This window comes from Fragaria vesca, linkage group LG2 (genome assembly GCF_000184155.1).
Source record: "Fragaria vesca subsp. vesca linkage group LG2, FraVesHawaii_1.0, whole genome shotgun sequence".
NCBI lineage: Eukaryota > Viridiplantae > Streptophyta > Magnoliopsida > Rosales > Rosaceae > Fragaria > Fragaria vesca.
Window position 1 is genome coordinate 18,022,517 of NC_020492.1, and position 20,941 is coordinate 18,043,457.

Consider the following 20,941-nt stretch of genomic DNA (forward strand, 5'->3'; position numbering starts at 1 on the left):
ACGGGATCAAGGTTTACAATGTCGATGATTTGGGAGACTTTGAGGGACATGAGGAGCAGGGGGAAGAGATTGCTGCTTTGAATGAGGATGTGCAACCCTACGACGAAATAGAAATTGATTATTATGATGTGTAGAGACTAAATCGTATGTTATTTTCTTGTGTTAATTTGTAGCTGATCTGTGCCCCTCGGCATCTTTAAGGACAATCTAGTTCCGAACGAGTACAAAGTTGCATAATGTATGAACGGTTAACAAATCAATTTCACTTCGAAATAGTTGGTGGGTCATGGCTTGATCACTGATAACTTTGAGGTTATAGGTTCAAACCTCACGAATAGGTTAAAGTTTTTTTATTTTTTTTTTTAATAAAAAAAATTCACCTCGAAACACAATTTCTAAACCATAACCATAAATTCGATATCATACCTCCGAGAATGGTAGCTTCTATTGCAAGTTACACAGACATAGCTAGACAGTCATCTAAAATCTGTACTTAAATCTGGCCCTGAGAGGCTGAGATAAATCGGTTGAGACGAAATCATCTCATTCCTAATAATCCTTGTACCAATGGAACGTTTTGGGGTGTGAGAGGTTCCCACAACAAGGACATCCATTGATTGCGGACACTACTTGTGTACACCATAGACTAATAGTATGAGGATGAGAGCAACAAAAGCAACCATTGTTGCAGCTTAAACAAACACAACATTACAAACACTTCCAAATGAACCGAAGACTTGATGAATAGTTGAGGTACCAAGGAGTTGAAAGATTTCACTCCCTAGCCTTGAAATTGGTAGATGATCACCTCAGAGCTTATAAATAACATAGTAGCATAACCAATAACCAATATGAAGCTGAAAGAAAGTTCAAATCTAAGTAACCATCTCATGATTCCAGATGAAGTATGCACTAAGGGACGCTTGGATCAGAAGCTACCTTCCTTCTGCACCCATGCAGAATTGTAAGCATTTTGCCTTAAAACGTGGCCTATTGAAGTTCTCAATCTTAGAGAAATGCTAATGGCCCCTATCGGACTCCATTTACAGGCTTCAGCTGTTCAGCATCATTTGAGAGAAAGGGTGAGCAGAAGTTGACAGAAAACCTTACCAGAGGTTCTCTATTAACAGATGCATCTACCAGAGCCGCTTCAAAAGAACCTGCATAAGTGCATGCATTCGTATGAATAATCCAAAGCAAAAATTTGAGCCAGATAGTTAATTTATCACCCAGTAGCAGCTTGTTTGCACAGGGGATTGGACATTGAAGCTGCTCATCAAGGACCGCAACAGAAAGGAGCTTCAATAGAGGGCCAAAATCAAGCTTCTTGATAGTCTAACAGTAAAGCAGGCCAGTATAGTGTTATTCCGACACATGAACAATCCAATTCCACATGTTATGAACAGAAAAATGGCAGAAGTTTCAGCAACAGGATCCAACAAAGGCCATCATGTTTCATCAACTATCAAGAAACTAAAGTAAACAGTTGATCAATTCTCATGTATTTGCCAGAGGCAGGGCACAAATAATCCAAAATCATATGAAATTATTAAACCTTTATCATATTATGTATGTTTTACACCACCATGATAAACGAGCGACTCTTAACAAATGCTGGTATTGACAAAAACTGAGTTCCTCCTATTCCATCAAGTGTGTAGAGGCCTCATTCGGGAACTCATCGTCTCCTTGTTCTTGTGCAACTCAAGTAGCCTCTCAAGGGACACAAGAGACCAAGTCTCTTCTGTTTGAGCATATATCTTTTCTTTTCGAAAGTCCACCATTATGCTTACGCTACCAAACCCATATACCTGGTGACCATCATACATTCGCCCAGGTTTAGGCCTAAATAGCAAGCCATGTTCCTGTGCTTCTGCTTCAATAACATCTTTCAGGGTCATTTGATGACTAATGTCATCCACATCAGTTGTGCTGCCCAATTTCGCATTGGCTAAAAAAGCTACTGCTCTCTTCTTTGCCTCAAATTGCACTTGATCAATCTTACCCTTCTCTTTCAAATTCAACTCATGATCAATGTCATCCATGTTGGTTTGGGCCTCCAAGTTTGTTTGGGTTGCTGGTACTGCTTTATCCTGCCTTTTTCCAGCTACCCTAGACTTCTCTTCCAAACCAGGTCGGGCAACCTCCATCTCCTCAACAGCCTGGTTCATCATACCAAGACCAAACTCAAGCTGACGACCAATACTTTCATTCGCATAAAACTCTTTAGGGATAAGTTCCTTCCAATCCCTATACCAATTGGCAACATCTTCAAACTTTGGATTGGTTTTCAACCATAAATGCAAACCCTCTATCCACTTTGGGAAGAAACCCTTCACCATCACATTGACCATCAGATGCATAGGAATAGCAGACGCCCACCTCATGACCCAATTAAACTGATCAAGCTTCTGATTGGCAGGGTTCACTTCAAAATCTTCTAGTAGCACCAGCTCCAACTTGGGAACTACATATCTAAACATAAGCAACTCCCAAGTGGTAGAATCAAACACTGCTTTCCACGGTGACGCTATGTTATAACCATACCCATCACTCGGGTGCCATGAGCTAAGAAAGTTACACAACTTCAACCTCATTGTTCCAAACAACTCCTCCAACTCCAATTGATACTCATTTCCCAACTCAAACAGTAATGGCAGCCATGGATGCACCCACAAATGGATAGGAACACTTCCCAAGTTTGGTTCCCACAACTGTATAGAAACCCTCAATTCAGGCAAGACCACCATATCCAATATGTCATGAACAACAGAACCGGGCAGCAACTCCTTCCAGGCCTCCAAAAACGCGAGCATCGGTTCAGGCTCCTCAGCCTGCCAACTATTGAGGCCAGTCATCCTCACTTCAGATAACACAATCTCTCTAATTAACTCGGTATAATAACATTTCTCTTCATGCAGCAAACCCTTCCAGGCGGACACAATGTCGAAACCAAGCCAAGGATTCTGCAGAGGATCCCAACCCTGAAACATCTCGTTAAACAAAGGCTTTGCAAATGAAAACACAATTCGAGACAAGTCAAGTAACTTACAATCGTCAGTGTACCTCCTCCGAATGTCACCAAACTCATCGGCCAGCGATTCCAATGTCAATTCTCCCATGTAATTTGCTTCCTTCAGTCGGTTCAAAACAGCATTAATCTCATTGTCCAAATTGGAAAGCTCATCAACAACAACACCCTGTTCTTGTTCCATCTTCTGGGCCAAGAACTCCGCCAAACAGAAATCCTTGTGCTGCTTGTTAATAACGTTCTTCTTCCAAATTGGCATGTCAGTCTTGGCGAGTGGAGGCTTTTGGACCTCAACAAATGCTTCTTGCGAATTGGGTAGGTCGGTTTTGGTGTCCTTGTAATCGTGGAAACCCATGCCTAAATTCTTTGGCCTCAATTTGGGTTGAATGGGGTTGAGCATTCCCTGTTCGTTCTTGCCAAGACCGCCTCCTTTGTAGCCCATGTTCTTCAGCATCTTCATCCCGATTCCGGCAGTGAGACCAAGGCCATCGACGTTGCCGTCTTGCCTCCTGCGTTTTCCGCACTCGTGGTTGTCTTCTGCCATCAAGGTTTATTTTTTCAGGTTCAGGGATTGTTATGATCTGGGAATATCAACAACGAAATGTTATTTATAGTCGGGAACTGTCAAAGGTCGGTTTATTTTTTATTTCCAACGAAAATTCTAAATAGATCTCAATAATAAAGCCAGTAGGCTTCTTGACTTTTCTAATAATTAGTTTTTGAAAATTCGATATTACCCATGGTTTATTCTATGCAATAGTATAATATTTTTTAAATCAAAAGATAAAACTGAAATTATACATAAAACTGAAATTAACTAAAAAAATTGATATGTGCGAAATTGATAGGCTAGTTAGTTGTTGTGCTTGAATCGTTTATTTGATTAAAATTTCGTTTCACGTGTCTTAAGCCTATGAAACTTGTGTACTACAGCCCCAGCATAGGCTTCTAGCCTCACTAGCGTGCATCGAGTGCGGTCGGACTAGATGTCTTTTGTCGCATTTTTTTAATTTTAATTTTTTCTAAATCAATTGTTTTTAGAGTTCTCTTTGTATCTGATAATTATCTCTGAGTCATATGGAGTAGGTTTCCTAGTTGTATAATATTTGGGATTTTCATACTCTATTGATAGTAAATCATACATTCATTCAAAGTTTCAAACAAGGAGGAAGAAATGTGCTCAAAATCGGAGACGAGTTCTTAAAAGGCAAAATGTTTGATGATTTTGCGAAGTATCCTTCATTCTTGAATATAGGATAGAGCATTTGACAAGTCACTACAGTATCTAAGGGCTTTAGCCGGTACAAGAATCCCTGACGTTAAACAAGGACAAAAAACCCTCAATAATTATGTTCACCTGAGTTTGAGCTTTGTGTTCTCGGCAATCTCTGCCCTGAAACTGTTGATGAAGCCATTGTTATGGTGCCAACTTTGAAGGCCAAAGGTCGACAGATATATGATGATGATGCAATTCAAAACATGTCGAGTGACCTGGTTCTGATCACGAAATTTGAGTAGTGGATGATGCAAAAATTAGATTAACTCAGAGAGGTTAAGAACTTTATTGCAAGTATATATGTTCAACTAAGTTGTTACAAACTCATATCCTAAACAATTAACTCTAGAAATACACAGTACAATTGCACAATCAAAAGGGCGCTGAGACTACTGAGAATGATAATCAGCTTACATGACAGCTTGATAAGCTGATGTACTTGCAAGAAGCTAGCTTGGTTTGTTGCCGTTGCTTGAGAGAAAAAGTACAGATGTTGAGTAATGCAAATGGGATTAACCTTAAGCACCTCAAAACAATTGAGTTAAAACAGAATCAATAAGACTACAGGTGAAGAAGTAAGCAGTACAACATCCAAAAAACAAGAAGTTTGTGGATTTTCACAAACTAAGACTAGCTCTAAAATGAATTAACAAGATAATCATATCAAACGCCCATGAATAACCGACATTGTGATTCCCAGTGCTGCTTTGCTTGCTGAACCCTCTCCACCTTTTCTGTCTGAATGCGCTGCTCCCAGTATTCGCGACAGCTGTTGAAAATTGAACAATTAGGATGATACTTTGCATTATATTTATGAAGAATGTTGCACATAATGGACTCTGGACATAAACATACCTTCTGCTGATTAAAAAGCTAAGCTCATCCAGGTGTACAGCACCTTGGTACACTTTTGCCTGAAATGGAATACACAATCACATTACAAACCAATATGTGATTACAATTCAAGGCTGTAAACTTTCTAGGAAATACATATTGTGAAATTGAGGATATCCATTACTGACCTCTCGGCATAAAGGGCATTTTTCTTTAGACTCGGCAGCCTTTAACCCATCCACAATGGTCACAGATGCAGCCGAGCAAGCACACATATAGCAGAATATATGACCGCAAGTGAGAGCAACTGGATCAAAAACTGTGTCCTGCAAATTGAGCACATTAATTACTAAGACTTGTCAACAGAGCACAATTCTGACTGCGTTCCGAGATATTCGACCAAATGCCTCAAAGAGACTGCAAAAGGGGCAACCAAACGAGAAAAGCCACCACCATACTCACCAAGCATATAGAACAAGTCAAGTCAACAAAAATATGCAGTCAAGAATGCATGATATGCAGGACACTCTTAAAACAAATGTAACCTTGGAAACTCACCAGGCATATTGAACATGTCAAATCAATATCAACCTTGACAGAATCAAAGAGTTCACAGGTGAGAGTCGGCTTCTCATCATTCATTATAAGAGAGCATCCCTCAAACAAGGCCGGTCTCTTTCTCGATTTGATATTCGATCGCCTTAAATTGATGTGGAAAGCCATAAGCTCGCAGAGCCAAGGACTTTGAAGGATTTCAATGTGCATACTTTGCGCTTGTGACTTAAAGGCCTGCCCTTGCTTCGAGTAATGAATCTGTTACCAAAAATTCATTGAAACACATTTAAGCACAACAACAACAACCAAAACAAACCATGCATTCATCCAAACTCGGATGCTGTAGTTACCTTATCATATTTTTTGAGTATTTTTCGGATCGCAATGGCGTTGATGAGTGCATAGGTAACAAGGTCCTTGCCTTCTTGGATTAAAGCCACATGGTTTCCTTGAGGCTTGCCTTTGAACAAAAGCATGTACTTGCGAAACCCAGAAGCCAAATGGTACTCGAGCAATTTCTGTGCTTTCTGATTGAAAAAGCCTACCACATCAGACATTTCATTGAGCAGCGAAGGGAAAAACGATCCATCACACACTGCACAACACCAAATTTTCAAATCAAAATCACCACAACAATTTCGTAACCATGAAACCAAAACAGACCCAAAAAGAATTTTATAAAATTTACGGATCAAAGTTAAGGACTCTAATATCAGAAAACAGAGACTATATTAGATTCGGGACCTGGGCAATGGTCAGGGCATGTTCTGGGGTCATGTACGGCAAGATTATTAATGTCGTCTTCCGAATGAAAATCCTTTCGGCATTTCTTCAAGATCTTCTTAAGCTTCTTGAAGCCAACCTCAGGTAGCTTCTTCTCTTGGCCTTGCATGTACTCCTCGTATTTCTTGCAGAACTTCATTTTCTGATCATCAAATATCTCCTTCAATTCCCTCTCTTTTTTGAAAACCTCACACAGAATTCAAACTTTGCTGACAAAAGCTGAGATGGGTGTGTGACAGAAACGAAAGAACTAACAATTTTAACAAGAGAAATATACGTGTATCACTTATCCTGAGATGAGCTTTTCTGAAACCTAAGAACAAAACAATATTGTCTCTGGTTTTTGTTTCGGTGTTGCTCAAAAAAGATGCAACGGTTTCTGCCACGCATCTGGATGAGATGTGTATAAAAAGGACAAATATTGTGAATAATACTTAATTCCCAAGAAATTTTAAGATTTTCTCGGAAAGTTTAACCAACTTGGAATACCAATTTGACTCGGCCCAGATTTTGCTATCAGTTCCTTTTCTTTTTGGGAAAAGATATTCAAGTTGGATTGACATTTCCTAATGAAGATGATTATTATTATTTTTGGGCAGGGTCTAAAATAAGACTGTACCAAATACAATACCATTCGTGGGTATATGTGACCCTTATTTACCAGCTTACAAATATTTAAGAATATATCCATTAATAGAAAATATTACAGCTAATAAAAAATATTCACGGTGTACTGTGGGGGTTTCAATGGTAATAGGGCTCTTTCTAAAACTAATATTTTGAAAGTAATTTTGAAATCTACTAAACTAGTGTATTATTTTAAGAAATCTTGAAAGGAAAAAGAGGATAAGCATCACATGTGTTTGTATTCACTATTCAGTGTGCGCAAGTCAAATCTGGAAAAAAAACCAGGATACATGTGAATTTGCTACCAACGGGAAGTTGGTTGGAGTCACCCTCCCACCAGCAATGTTTGGTTGGCGAGAATTATATATGTGTACCATAATCATAACCAATGTTTGAAGTTCTTTTGGTTCCATTTCAATCCTAATACGACCAAACTCGATCGACATATTGTTCCAATAATCCTAATACGCACCACGCAAAATAGTATGAATCTATGATAGTTTTATTAGCATGATCAATATTGCTGAAGGCCAAAGTCAGATAGAAAGACAATAAAATTTTGATTGAATGGGACGTTGGTAAAGATATTCTTGCAATGGTTATCCCTAACGAGTGATATCAAATGCGTCATTTCTAGCTATGATCGACAAACCAATTTCAACTCATCATGATGCGGTTCATTAGGTATTTCGGTAAGGTACACGATGAAAGCCAATTTGATAGAATTACATAACACAATACTCTTAAACATGCAAGTTTACTCATGGATCCAAGTACGTAAACACGCATACATTCTATATCGGTTATCGTTCTCAATGCGACTAGCCTTTCCGGGCTTCCGGCCATCGGACCTGTCGTTATTCAGGTCTCTCCCTTTCACGGTTTCACAGTCAAGAAATTATACCGATATAAACTAAGATCCGGATTTGCCAACCAGCAAAGGTTGGTGGTCATGGAGACCAACCAATCAACTCTCTCTCTCTCTCTTTTCTCTCTCTCTCTCTTTTGATTGGTTGGTCTCCATGACCATCGATCTTTGCTGGTTGGCAAATCCGATTCCTATAAACTATAGATAGCAGCTAGTCCAAAAATCTATCTTCATCGGACAGCTAAGAGCTTCCAACGCGGAAACTAGGGCTAGCTGCCTTACGTGTTCTATTCTATATATGGATCAAAGCTGGTGGCTGACGCCTTCTTTTGCTTCTGTGGTGGCTCATTTGACGGCGGATCTTGTTTTTAAAGAGAGAGGTCAAAAATGGTAAAGGGTTCTATCGGGAGGTCTGGAAGCGTTGCCACACCAACATTGCTTGTCGTCTACGACAGCACCGCCACCCTGGTTAGCTTCTATCTCCGCCGTTAAATACGTACTGTATGATGATGATGTTTAAAGCGAAAGCCAAGCAAGTAATCATCAGGATTATGACTTGATTAACAATATTCCTAGCTAGTCTCGTTGGTTTTGCGTATGACTACACTCCTAAACCCTTTGTGCTATCACAATCTCACCCTGATCGAATTAGTGATCGTCATATTTTATGTCTTTAATTTGTATATGTCAATGATGAACCTAAACCGTTGATTAAATTAAACTGCAAAAACTGTTAGCAAGTCACAGCATCAAACCTAAAACACACAAATAATAGAGTTAGAAAACTATATATGGATTTTGTTAGAAATACTAAATATAATACTGTATATCCTTCTTTCAGTGAGATCGATGGTGCATATATACTATAAGCATGCTTATCGATCATAAGTTAAAACTAGGCTAGGTCAAACTAACAATATCATTTCTGGGCAGCCTAATCTATTGACCAACCAATTCTTAGAAGTACGAATTAAGCCAAAGCAGATAATTTGCATCAGAATTAACTTTGTACAAAATGCTTCTTTACTCCAACCCAAAAGGCCAAAACTGGGAATGGGATCATCTATGCCCTTTGGGATTTTATATTTGAAATATAGATTTAATCTCTATGATATTTATTTATTTTCAACGAAGCTGTTCCTATTGGAACATGATGCATTGCAATATTGCATAATGCTTTGCCTTTCCATGATTGATTTCTCTCTTTAGGTACGTATTTCAAACTTCTAGCTTCACAACCTCAAATCAATGTTGCAGATGATGGATGGTTGTGAATCACTTCTTTTTTTTCTTTTCTTTTTCTTTTTGGTCGGATGGTTGTGAATCACTTTAATTAGAAAAGCTAGCATTTTCGAGTGGAAAAGGCACCAAGTGTTGTCGAGCACTTACGTACTCAAATAGCTAGCTTAGCTAGGGCTGTGGTGATCGATGAGTTACCATAGCATCGTGCAAAACCAGCAAAGAAAGATTCTCAAATTTCTCATATTTATTTCGTTCTAAAAGAATGTATGAGAACATAATTGACTAGAAATTAAAAACGCATATATAAGACTAAAAAGATTCTAAAAAGATTCAAATGTATCAAAGAGATGGTAAAGGACAAGGATGCAGGCTGGGGTTTTTAGTTAATGTATTGATCGACCCTATGTTCTGGTTGGCGTGATGAAATCAAGCTTAAAGTCTTAAACAGCTAGCAAGATCCATAAGTTCTGATTAATTAGACCATTTCAATCATTTTTAAGAGATTAACTAAGCCAACTTGCAACTAAGCCATCAGTAGAGGTGTGAGTATGACCTGCGTTTTTAATTTCATGGGATTGAGATATTACCTCTGGTTTAGTCAATAACCAAATCCTAACTTGATAATTGATCTATTGATTATCTCATATATACCTCTTCAATTAACAAAATTGAGGAGCCGTTGGCCCATTGCGAATGAGCCCAGAGCCCATTGAACCATGTAAAAAGTACAAAACCTAGACGGTGTTGGGCTGCTTGATTATTTGAATCTGCTTATTGGACCATTCTCTCCCACTCCAGAATTTCTCTAATGTTTTGGGTATTGAATCTGCTTGATTTTTCATTTTCTTTAACGAATAGGAAAAAAATATATGTTGAACTTTGTATTTCTCGAGCAAACCTATGCGTAGCGGTGAGGCTGTCTAATCTAATTTTTTTTTTTTTTTTTTTTTTTTTTTCTAAGGTGCTTCTCATTTAGAGAAATTTTAAATACACACCCCTAATATCTTAATACACACCCCTTTAGTTAATACACCACCTATCAAGTTTTTCATTTCAGTATTATACTTAATACACATCCTAAACTGCCTAAAATGCCCTGAATTTATGAGATATTCCGTTATTTAATATAATTAATATATATATTTACTATTTGGTACCTCTTTTTACATATTATTTTGTCTAATTTTTGCTAGAAATTTGTGGTTAACATCGTTCAATTTATAATCAAATGATTATTATTATATTTCAACTCCAAATCACCAATACAAGTTTTCAAAATTCACAAGCTAGTACAAGTGTAGAAGTACAGTAGCTATTAAACATAAATAGCTAGTTATTCGATAAAACATGTCATGATAAAGATGCAGTACTTGACAATATGATCTGCAAGATCAAACTATAGCTGATAAAGGATGTAGTACTTGACAATATGATCTGTAAGATCAAACTAAAGCTGATACGGATAACAAAAAAAAAAAAACAACAACCCAAAATGAATTGTGGAGAAGAATTAAGGTTAGGGGAGAAGACGTGCTTTCGACTATTTTAGGGTAGAAGACGTTGAAAAGAATACTTCTAGCATGATTTTTTTTTTTTTAATAATAGATGTATGTTTTGGTCATTTAGCTTACCTATAAAATCTCAATAGAAATATAAAACAATAAAGTGTGTATTAAGAGATTAGGGGTGTGTATTTAAAATTTCTCTCTCATTTATCATCAAAATGAATACTCAAAACAGCTTCATATATTTCATGACATACATGTAATATGTATGCAGTATGGCATAAGTAATTCTTAGCTTAATGAGAATCTGTTCTGATGTTAACTTTCACGCAAATGCAAACCCAAACAGGAAAAGAAAAATAGAGGATGGGATATTAATTTGCCATATGTACGTGCATTTCATATTCGATGACATGACATGATACTTAAAATTCCTCATAATCGTTAATACTAGATCGATAATCAGTTTATTTGTTTGATTGGTACCACCTCCATTGATTTAACGTTTTGAACATTGGTTCCGTGCAAGAATGGTGGTTATGCCTCGGCATGATTCATGCCCACTCGTCAGCCTCGTCATTTCTCCAATTCACCACCAATTGCCTACAACAAATGGCAAGGACAGATCTAGAAAATCAAATCAGGGGTGTTGAATTTACCTTATGTACGTTAAATTATTCGTTCTTTTGTTTTATGAAAATCTCGACATTTGGTGTTGATAGATATAATATTTACATATTTTTAAAGTTATCAATTTTTTTGAAAATTAAAGTATTAAACAGACCGACAATTTGATCCAAAAATCGCAGAGCATCTTAGGTAACAAATGTAATGCAAAACAGAATGAAATTCCAAGAGCATTTTAGATCATGATTTGAGATATTTGTGTCGGAGAACTTTTCCACAGTAACTAATCATCTAATGCAACTCCAAGTGTGTCCTCCACTACATAAAAGATCCTAAAAAGGAAAAAAATTATCCTAGACCTTCCTAGCAAAAAGCATAATTTTTTATGAACTACAGATTTAACGATTCCTTAACTCAATCAATGTGGATATTTATATCTGAAAAATAATAGATGGTAGCGTACGTAATGCATCCAAGTAATTATTGAAAACAAAAAGAAACCCGAAACTCTGTCACACTCTTATATTTGTAAATGAAAATCACCTTAACGAGTTTTGTACTCATTTGCTAACATGTCAAAATGACTAGATTATGTAAATGAAAATCGAAGAATCAGAGTTTTGTACTAATTCGTTAACAGATCAAAATGACTAGATTAACGAGGATTCCTAGATTCATGTACCTTGGTTTGCGAAGTACGGGGTTAGTAGCATGGTCTCCTACATTCCCGTTATCCGTAGAAATCTGTGGGCGGGGGCTCTCGCCCTTTCTAGAGGCCACGCGAATCCTTGGGCCTGACGCTAACTCATAACCGCCACGCGCCAAACGACGCCGTCGCTGTCACCCCCTTAATATTCCAGCTCTCTCTCCTTCTATATTAGACAGTGATCAATTCAAACACAAACACACTGGAAATTAAGAAGAAGAAGCAGCAGAAGAAAAGGGTTTTCAGGTTTTGGTTTTTGTTTTTGTTTTGTGAAGAGTGAGAGAAAGACAAGAGACAAGTAGCTAGGTTAGATTTCATCAATGGCAGAGAAGCAAGTGATGATTTTGGCGGCGGACGACAGCGAGCACAGCGCCTACGCGCTGCAGTGGACTGTGGAGCATTTCTTCGCGCCGTTCGGCTCCAACACGCCGTTCAAGCTCGTCATCGTCCACGCCAAGCCTACGCCGTCCTCCGTCGTCGGCCTCGCCGGTCCCGGTAAGCCTTAATTTTCATGGATTAATTAATTGATTATATATGCATGGTTGTGGTGGTGATTATTGGTTATTTATATCTTAATTGGTTGTTGAATCAACTGCAGGGGCTGCTGAGGTTATGCCGATTGTGGATGCTGATTTGAAGAAGCAGGCTGCTCGCGTTAGTGAGAAGGCCAAGGAGTTTTGTGCTTCTAAATCGGTATGTATTCGATCCACAGATTTATTTATTGTCTTGTGTTTCATGTTCCTGAAATTGAAATTGAGAGGGACTTACTTCTCGATCATGCAAGTCTCTGGCACCTTATCTTTATATGATTGTTATTGTATAGATGTGATTTTATTTTATTTTCGTTTTGGGATTAATTTTTCTATCAGAATTCATTATGTGGTTTCTTTCACTTGAATAATCAAAGACCACAGGGAAAAGAAGAGAGAGCTAGAAGAAGAAGAGAGGGATTAATCATGTTTTTCTTTTTCCATTTTATCTCGGCATGGACTTGGTTTTGCTGTTAACATGATTACGCAGAAATGGACTTGGTTTTGCTGTTAACATGATTAAGCAGAAATGGACATAGAGTTGAATCCAAGTTTTACGAATAAGAAAGGGTTCATGTTAACATCGTAGTTAGTCTTTGTCTTTTATCCATATAACAAAACAGTAATGACGTTGTGTTCTATATGTTATGACAAGATCTAAGGTGATCGATATGGTGATTTTCTGAACTTTTCATTCACTATGCAGGTAAAAGATGTGGTCATAGAGGTGATAGAAGGCGATGCCAGGAATGTTCTCTGTGAGGCTGTTGAAAGACACCATGCATCCGTCTTGGTTGTGGGTAGTCATGGCTATGGAGCCATCAAAAGGTATATTCGTCGGACCCTATTCCAATTGTTGCCAGGTTTTAGAGTTCAGTTGTATGGTAGCTTCTTTGATTGATTGGTTTACTTTCTTGAGAATGAAAACGAGAAGATCAAAGTGCTTAACATCATGGCTTAGCTCGAGTGTTTATTGGATTAATTAGCTGCACAAAATAGTATACATCATTGTGCAGAAATGTTAATGTTCTGTTTGATTTTGGTGCAGGGCGGTTTTGGGAAGTGTAAGTGACTATTGTGCTCATCACGCTCACTGCAGTGTTATGATCGTGAAGAGGCCTAAAACCAAACACTGAAGGCTCCTAGCTGATTGCCTTGTGCTGATCATTGTGTCTGCGAAATTACGCTACCTAGAATAAATTGGATTACTCCAGTTTAAATAGTGTGATAGTTCAAACTCTAAAATATTGTTTTGGTATGTAACATATAGTTGAGGATTAAACCTCAAACATCTGTATAAACAAGTACTTTTGTACAACCAGTTGCAATTTATGGCTTGCTGCACAAGTAATAGAGGACCTTCTATGTAATAACCTCTTTACCTTTTGAACCGGAAACTTCAAGATTTTCAAACAAAAGTTCTATCATACTCTGGATTTTTCCTTTCATCCTCTGCATTTTTCATATATATATATATATATATATATGATCCGTTGGAGAAGTAAATTCAGGAAAACTTCCAAAGTATGTCACACCAACTGCAATAGAAATTCTCATTTTCATAATCAAGTGACTGTCAGTGGTCAAGTAAACACCAAGACTATGCTGCCAAAAACATAATTTAAAAAAGAAAAATGAACAAAGAAAAAAGATTTTTTGAGATGCAAGGAGGAGCTCATCCATCTGTCACATTGTAGTATAATTTTGATTTAACTGGTTCAAAATATCAATAGAATTACAAAATCTGATAATATTTTATCTTTTGCTTCTCAAGGATAACCTTGCTTTCTTAATGTAGAAGATCCAGTACTGTGCTGTAAACAGAATTCCCAGCCCTACTGCATATTTTTATTCTTTTCTGATATATGAGAATTTTCACACTAAATTTTGATCAAGTGAATGTAGAGCTGTTTGGCCTTGTGGGTAGTGTAAGTGATGACTGTGTTCATCATGATCACTGCACCTTCATGATTGTTAAGAAGCCATAGAGAATAAATAACATTACCTGCCTCAAATACCTGAGAAGATGTAAAAACATACATATTGCAGCAGCTGCTGTGTATGCCAACATAACTTAAACTTCTTTTCAAAGGACTGCTTCTTACTAAATGTTTTAGTGAAATTAGCACATATCTTCAACTTTGTTAGTAAGATGATTAGTTTATCAATATACAATAAATTGCAAGAGTTGAGCTTGTTCTGATGCTGAAAGTACCCTAAATGGTTTGTGTGTCGGGAACTTGAAAGGACAGTATAAGATGAAACAAGAATTTTGTGTTGCCATATATTCACAATATTTCAAACACAGTAACTGCCTGAATGGAAATGTCTTTGACTTACAACTTCCCTGATTAACAGACACAGTAACAAGTCGGTTGAAAACTCAAAAAGTGCAGTGATCTCTCAAGACTTGTCGAGCTAGATCAAACGATCCACTCTGTTTGTAGATAAGATGTAGATTAAAAGCTGCTTCTCTGCGAAGATCACAGTAACCTGGTGATTGATTTGGATTAGAGTGTGGATTCTCATGGGGAAGTTTTGGTATGGGGTAGTCTTTCACATGAATGCCAAGAACTTTTTCGTAGTAGGAAGCTGCAAGAGTCACAAGGCCAACTTGATGGAATGCCCTGGCTATGTTGTACATAGCCTCCTGGCTGCTTTTGCAAACCCGTAAATTGTTGTAGAGGAATGCAAAGCCCTGAGCAATACAGTGGTGCTTGTTCTGAAGTCTATGTCCATGGGCCAAGTTGATTAAGGCAGTACCAGCACACAGATTAACCAGGGGATTCTCTGGCAATAACTTATAAGCTTCAAGGTATTCTCTTGCAGCATCCTGATGGCGACTTTTCCTAGTATAATGATGGCCAGTTATGATACTGGGTGGTGCACAGTCTTTTAATCTGTTGCGCCTATGGCGCCTGTGGCGCACAAATTTATAATGCTTCTCGCGATACCAGTCCTCCTTAAATCTGGAGATTACTTTGTAATAGCAATTCCAGACAGCATTGCTGTACGGATTCTGGTCTGCAATGTACTTTACATAATTCAACCCCTGCTCAGGATCCAGAGCTGTGTAAGCTATTTGAGCTCCAAGAGTTCGAAGTTCCCCCCGGAAAGCTGCCATGCCTTTAGTTGATTTCAAAGCAAGCTTAATAATCTTCAATGCTTCAGAGTGTCTATTCAAGGAAGTGAGTGACTTACACAAATCTAATATGAGGTCATGATTATCTTTTTCCTTGACTAGATCCGGCAGGGGAGGCCCTTTCAGTATTTCTTGTGGATCAATTTCAGGATCATCATCTGAATCTGAATAATCATCACTTTGTCCGTCATGTCCAGCAGCCATTGCCTCAGCTCTCTTTTCTTTCTTTAATTTTGCCTTTTCCTCAAGTCGCTTCTTTTCTCTGTTAACTCTCCGATGATCTGATAAAGGAAGTGCTCGTGATCTATTTCTGGAAAAAACGTTACCTGTTTGCTGATCATCCAAGGTTTTGATTCTTTGGAACAATTCCTTTTTCAAAAGCTTCCTTTTCACCCTTCTCCCAAGTGATATAATCTTTAATGACTCGTGTACCAAATCATAGATTGCGTCCACAAGTTCCTTGTGCATCCCTTTAGCTCTGAAAATGCTGCAAAGCTTCAACTTCACTTTTCCATCACGCCACCATGATCTTGCTTTATAAGTTGGGAGGGGAACACAATCTAGATTTCTCGGGGGAGACAGCAGCGATATAGCTTCATCGTCTCTAGATTCTTCAAGGAGTACAGAAGCCAAAGTCAAACGTGCCTCAATATGGTCTTCAAGTGTCTTTAAAGCTTGGTAGAAGTAGAAAATTGCTTGTACTCTATACTTCAAGGACATATAACATCTAGCAATTTTCAAATGTAAAAAACCTCTATTAAATTTAGTGTTACCCGCTGCAAATTCAGTGAACAGACTAGCTGCCTTGCGCATGTTTCCAAGGTTAGCATGGCAAATTCCTGCTTTAACTTTGATCTCAAGAGGCGGCTCTTTTCCGGAATAGAGTGTCAGTTGTGCATGCTCAATATGCTGAAGAGCTTCATTATGTGCATTATTTTCCATAAGCAGAGAAACTAACAAATCAATGACACTCAAGTCAGCATCAGTTGGATGAGCTCTGAGATAATCCTCCAGCATATGGATAGAGTGTTCAGTCTGACCGCATTTTGCATACATCTCTGCTCCTGACTTGAGTGCCTTCACATTACCAGGACAGGTTTGGACTATTTCTTCATACAAAGCAGCAGCCTTTTCAAAATCTTTAAGCTGAACATGGAGTGAAGCACGATCCAACTTCAGAGCAACCACATTTTCAGCTTCAGGATCAGCTGATATTGCTCTTGAAAGGCTATTTGAAGCTCCAGAAATGTTCCCTACTTCCATGAACTTTGTGAACAGCAGTGTCCACAAAGATGGGTTTTTGGGTGCTAATTGTGCAGCAACATGGTAGCAATTCAAGGCTCTACATTTATCACCAAGAGCACTATGGACATCTCCAAGTGTCTGATAAGCATCCGGCAAATGCGGTGCTTGCTTAATTACTTCTTTTAAGATGGGTATGGCCTTTTTGTAATCCCCAAACGCATAGCAATTTCGAGCCTTACTATGAAGTCTACTAATTTCAGGGCTGCACTGGTTCTTTGATCCTTTTCTTCTACCTTTTTTCTTAGTCTTCCTTGATCTCCTTCCCCGCCAGCCCATCATGAACTCCATCAATTCCTCCTCTAAGCTTCCTTTAGAACCATCATCTTTCCTGGCCTTCTTAACTGAGCCTTTAGGACGATTATCCCCAAGTGGTTTTCTTTTTTTCCTAGCTAAAGTCTCATACTCCTTCCCCACAAAATCTGGGTAATATTGGTCTGCAAAAGTACCATCGTCTACAGAATCCATAACATCAAAGGTGTCATCTTCTTCATCATCATCCGCATCGTCTCCTTCTGATTCTTCTTCATAATCATCATCCTCTTCTTCTCTCTCATCTTCTACAATGCCATCCTCAACACCCAAATCAAACACATACTTTGGACCTTCATCATGATCACAACTAGCATTGCCCTCTTTATCCATTACACAGGAAAATTCACCCTCTAAAAGAAAAAGAGAAAGAACAACGAACACGGCGAAATTGGAAAAAGGAGGACAGAACCTGGTTGTTGAATCTGACCTGAAAGCTCAAATCTTGATGATGCTGGACCTTTGAATTCTCCGAGCAAAGGGCTTCCTTGAACTTGTTCTGTAATTTTTGGATCAAAGATTGTGTCTTTATTACTCATTCTCATCCTCTGTCACTCTTCTTGCTCCCCACGTAAATTTTCCTTGTTGGGCCCACTCCAACCTGGTTTAGCAGGCCCATTTAGTACTGACTCGTCTTCATTTCCAAACAAGTTCTGGATGAGATAAGAGTCTCTCAAGTCTCAACCAATAATATTTTTGCTGGCCAATGCTGGTTTCTTCTTACAGAAAAAAGACCAAGGCAGATAGATCTTAAAAGAAGAGGGCTGTTCTTGCTCTCCCTAAGATTTGAACCTGTCCATTCAGAAAAGAAAAGAAGATTTGCACCTGTGATTCCATTCACAACAATGCCAACTCTGTGGAGTAATGTAATCGAAACATACACATACAATGAGCACGAACAAGAGCTTTAGGGGGATGTTTCGCTAGAGAACTGAATTCAAATCAATTGAGCATAAACACTGAAGTTTTTCAACCAAATCTTACAACTTTCTTATTGAAACGAAAACAGCAACAAAGACAAACGATTGAAGTTGCAAAGCTAGATTAAGCGTACAAAGGCAGGTCGGTCCAGGCCCCGGAAACATGACCATTGTCGCACACATAAGCCCTGACGACGGGCTCGCCATCATCATGGTAGCCGAAGCCGCGTCGCAAACAGAAGGCGGAATGGAGATCCCAAGTGTGGTCGCAGCTGCAATAAGCGCAACAGAGCTCGACTCTGCTCCTCCTGCCGTCCTTGATGTTCCGCCAAACCTGAGACCCCTTGAAGTCCTTGAACACCCCTCTGAACAGCATATAGTTGCGCTTCTCTTCCACGTGGACGCAGCCGGGCCAGTCGGAGATGTACAGGGAGTCGCCGCGGAAGCGGCTGTGGAGAAGCTTGTTGCCTTGCTCCCGGTTCAGATTCCAGACCCCGGAGGCCAGATGTGACCTCATCGATCTGCAGATCTTCCGCCTTTTCCCGACCGGGAACTCACCGGAGACCACCACGCCGCCGCTTTGGGGTTCAGAGGCTACGGCGGCCTCGGAGGCGTCGTAAACCGTGTCGAAATACAGATCGTCATAGAGAGACCAAGCGCAATCTGGCGGCGGAGGAGGCGGCGGCGGTTGGTGGTGGATGATTTGGGTGGAAGAGGAGGAGGAGGAGGACTGGTGGTCGGGGCCGAGCTCGCGTTCGAGGCCGAAATCGGAGTGGTCGAAGAGGACGCCGGAGTGGAGGAGGCCGGGGCAGCAGACGGCGAGCTTGTGGAGGGAGGAAAAGCCGGCGGGGGGATCGTCGGCGGAGACGAGGGAGGGGAGGACGGCGCGGCACTTGGTCTTCCAGCAGACGTTGCGAATGAGGGAGGAGAATTTGGTGCAGGCGCAGGCGAGGCGGGCCCAGTGGCGAGGGTCGTCGTCCAGCTTGTAGAACACGTTCAGAACGACGTCGTCCGGGAGCGTCGAGAACATTATTATCTCTCTGCTTTCTTCTTTCTTCTTCGATTCGATCTACTGGCCTGCTGCTACGTTTTGCTTTCTTGTTTTTGTTGTATGGGATATTTTTTTTTGTCTTGGAAAAACATGTGGCTCTCGTCCTTCACGAACCACTCGCCTATTTTAGACCATCAATATTACACACTACCAAAAATATTAGATAAGATATGTTCGTGTTTTAGGATATTCTCAATGTGTGCTTTGGTCTTATGCCAATAGGATATGTAGTTAGACTAGATCTATGTATTCATATCCTTACCATATTGGTATTGTGTAATTCCCTATATAAAGGGCTCTTATCAATGAATAAGATGATGACTCTCTTGCTATCTCTTTGTCTCTACACTTTATCCTTTATCACGTTATCAGCACTTTGTTCTAACCCTAGAGCCAATAGCCCACCATTTTTTTCTAAACCCTAAAAACCAAAACCCTAAAATCGGGCAGCCTTGTTTTTCCCGATTTCCGACCAAAATTCCGACTGCCCTCCGCTGGAATTTTATATCCCCAGAAAGCTCTCTCCGCCCCGGATCCAACGCCGCCGGTCTCACCCTGAGAACCGGCCGGAAAGTCTCCGAACCGGCTGCCGGAAGATTCCAGACCGCCGCCTCTACCGACCACCGGTTCACCACCTTCCCTTGCTCCGATCAACCTGAAATTGTGACAGCAGCTTCCCCATCCAGAGCTGCTCCTCCTATCAAATTTTCAGCCCCAAATTCGAAGTATAAGTAGGCGAACCGTTATTTCTCCTCTCGGCAGCCTCTAGAAATGTATGTTTTTTGAAACCTTAAACTTTTCCAAGTTCAATAACTCGGGGAGGATAAAATTCTTTCCTCCCTTCTCCATCTCCATTCTATGCTTGGGATTTTGTGCGTGCAGGTACCCAAATCCCGGAATTTTATTCGCGGGTCAAGAGTGTGTTTGATCACTCTTGTTTCTTTGTCCGGGTTGTGTTTGATCAACCCCGACCTTTCACCGGATTGTGTTTGATCAATCCGAGACCTTTTTCCTAATTGTGTTTGATCAATTCGCGACTTTTCCGGATTGTGTATGATCAATCCGAAGGACAAACCATTAAAAGCATCGTTTGTGACCTCTATCGAGTCTCATAACAGCTTGGTTTTATATGCAAGAGCAATGTAACATTCTGCTCATTTGAGTTTTGACGTACTAGATGCCTAAGGCGGATCTTCGCTTGGTTTCTGTGGAACCTTTCATTGGAAAGGATTAAACCACATGTTTTGACCCCCAGGCTAACAAGCCTAGATGCCGAGATTTCACATCTCATGCGCTCAAAGTCTTTGACGCGCCACATCAACAAAAGCCTTCAATAGCAATCTGTGCAAAAAGTAATGACCACAAAGTACTGTGGAATGCACTTATGGAGCATTTCTCGAAACGTTCATGTAACTCTACTCGTTGAGCTATTAGTCAAGTGGATTGCTTACCACCTTAATTGACTACATATTGTCGATGATCTTTTGTGGCATCATGATCCATAATCTTTAGCGGATTCGATCATCATCAAGTTCTCTAGGTCCTCCAAGTTGGTGTGGAATTACCAACAAGACTTGATTTTGATCATACAAACGAGAATTGTATATACGCTAATGTGATAAACTTATTT

At 39.5% G+C, this 20,941-nt stretch overlaps 5 protein-coding genes and 1 pseudogene across 5 annotated transcripts; 2 read left to right on the top strand and 4 right to left on the bottom strand.

The window, feature by feature from the left end:
* Positions 1–944: 944 nt before the first annotated feature.
* Positions 945–3,575, bottom strand: LOC101312231 (tuftelin-interacting protein 11-like). The gene has a single exon (XM_004292608.1). The coding sequence runs from the start codon at positions 3,573–3,575 to the stop codon at positions 1,650–1,652; it is 1,926 nt and encodes a 641-aa protein (XP_004292656.1). The 3' UTR covers positions 945–1,649.
* Positions 3,576–3,862: 287 nt separating this feature from the next.
* On the top strand, positions 3,863–4,893 carry LOC101312520 (annotated as a pseudogene).
* Positions 4,547–6,922, bottom strand: LOC101305904 (probable E3 ubiquitin-protein ligase BAH1-like 1-like). Its single transcript, XM_004290739.1, has 6 exons — positions 6,441–6,922; positions 6,047–6,291; positions 5,700–5,954; positions 5,330–5,467; positions 5,163–5,221; positions 4,547–5,076 (listed from the first exon to the last, which is right to left on the bottom strand). Exons 1-6 carry the CDS (start codon positions 6,616–6,618, stop codon positions 4,971–4,973), a joined length of 981 nt encoding a protein of 326 aa, XP_004290787.1. The 5' UTR covers positions 6,619–6,922; the 3' UTR covers positions 4,547–4,970.
* A 5,306-nt stretch (positions 6,923–12,228) lies between these two features.
* Positions 12,229–14,030, top strand: LOC101306193 (universal stress protein MJ0531-like). Its single transcript, XM_004290740.1, has 4 exons — positions 12,229–12,549; positions 12,653–12,747; positions 13,291–13,412; positions 13,633–14,030. Exons 1-4 carry the CDS (start codon positions 12,375–12,377, stop codon positions 13,718–13,720), a joined length of 480 nt encoding a protein of 159 aa, XP_004290788.1. The 5' UTR covers positions 12,229–12,374; the 3' UTR covers positions 13,721–14,030.
* Positions 14,031–14,844: 814 nt separating this feature from the next.
* Positions 14,845–17,673, bottom strand: LOC101312805 (general transcription factor 3C polypeptide 3-like). Its single transcript, XM_004292609.1, has one exon. It carries the CDS (start codon positions 17,671–17,673, stop codon positions 14,968–14,970), a length of 2,706 nt encoding a protein of 901 aa, XP_004292657.1. The 3' UTR covers positions 14,845–14,967.
* A 594-nt stretch (positions 17,674–18,267) lies between these two features.
* LOC101306485 (phytochrome A-associated F-box protein-like) lies at positions 18,268–19,339 on the bottom strand. The gene has a single exon (XM_004290741.1). The coding sequence runs from the start codon at positions 19,288–19,290 to the stop codon at positions 18,385–18,387; it is 906 nt and encodes a 301-aa protein (XP_004290789.1). The 5' UTR covers positions 19,291–19,339; the 3' UTR covers positions 18,268–18,384.
* Positions 19,340–20,941: the final 1,602 nt, after the last annotated feature.

What these genes read in the sequence shown, in the direction of transcription:
- LOC101305904 (XM_004290739.1), bottom strand. Translation starts at nt 6,618, where the DNA reads ATGAAGTTCTGCAAGAAATACGAGGAGTACATGCAAGGCCAAGAGAAG. An exon ending in ATGCCCTGACCATTGCCCAG is followed by an intron (nt 6,292 to 6,440) that starts GTCCCGAATCTA and finishes GGTGTTGTGCAG; the next exon opens with TGTGTGATGGATCGTTTTTC. An exon ending in TACTCAAAAAATATGATAAG is followed by an intron (nt 5,955 to 6,046) that starts GTAACTACAGCA and finishes TTTTGGTAACAG; the next exon opens with ATTCATTACTCGAAGCAAGG.
- LOC101306193 (XM_004290740.1), top strand. Translation starts at nt 12,375, where the DNA reads ATGGCAGAGAAGCAAGTGATGATTTTGGCGGCGGACGACAGCGAGCAC. An exon ending in CGTCGGCCTCGCCGGTCCCG is followed by an intron (nt 12,550 to 12,652) that starts GTAAGCCTTAAT and finishes AATCAACTGCAG; the next exon opens with GGGCTGCTGAGGTTATGCCG. An exon ending in AGTTTTGTGCTTCTAAATCG is followed by an intron (nt 12,748 to 13,290) that starts GTATGTATTCGA and finishes TTCACTATGCAG; the next exon opens with GTAAAAGATGTGGTCATAGA.
- LOC101312231 (XM_004292608.1), bottom strand. Translation starts at nt 3,575, where the DNA reads ATGGCAGAAGACAACCACGAGTGCGGAAAACGCAGGAGGCAAGACGGC.
- LOC101306485 (XM_004290741.1), bottom strand. Translation starts at nt 19,290, where the DNA reads ATGTTCTCGACGCTCCCGGACGACGTCGTTCTGAACGTGTTCTACAAG.
- LOC101312805 (XM_004292609.1), bottom strand. Translation starts at nt 17,673, where the DNA reads ATGGATAAAGAGGGCAATGCTAGTTGTGATCATGATGAAGGTCCAAAG.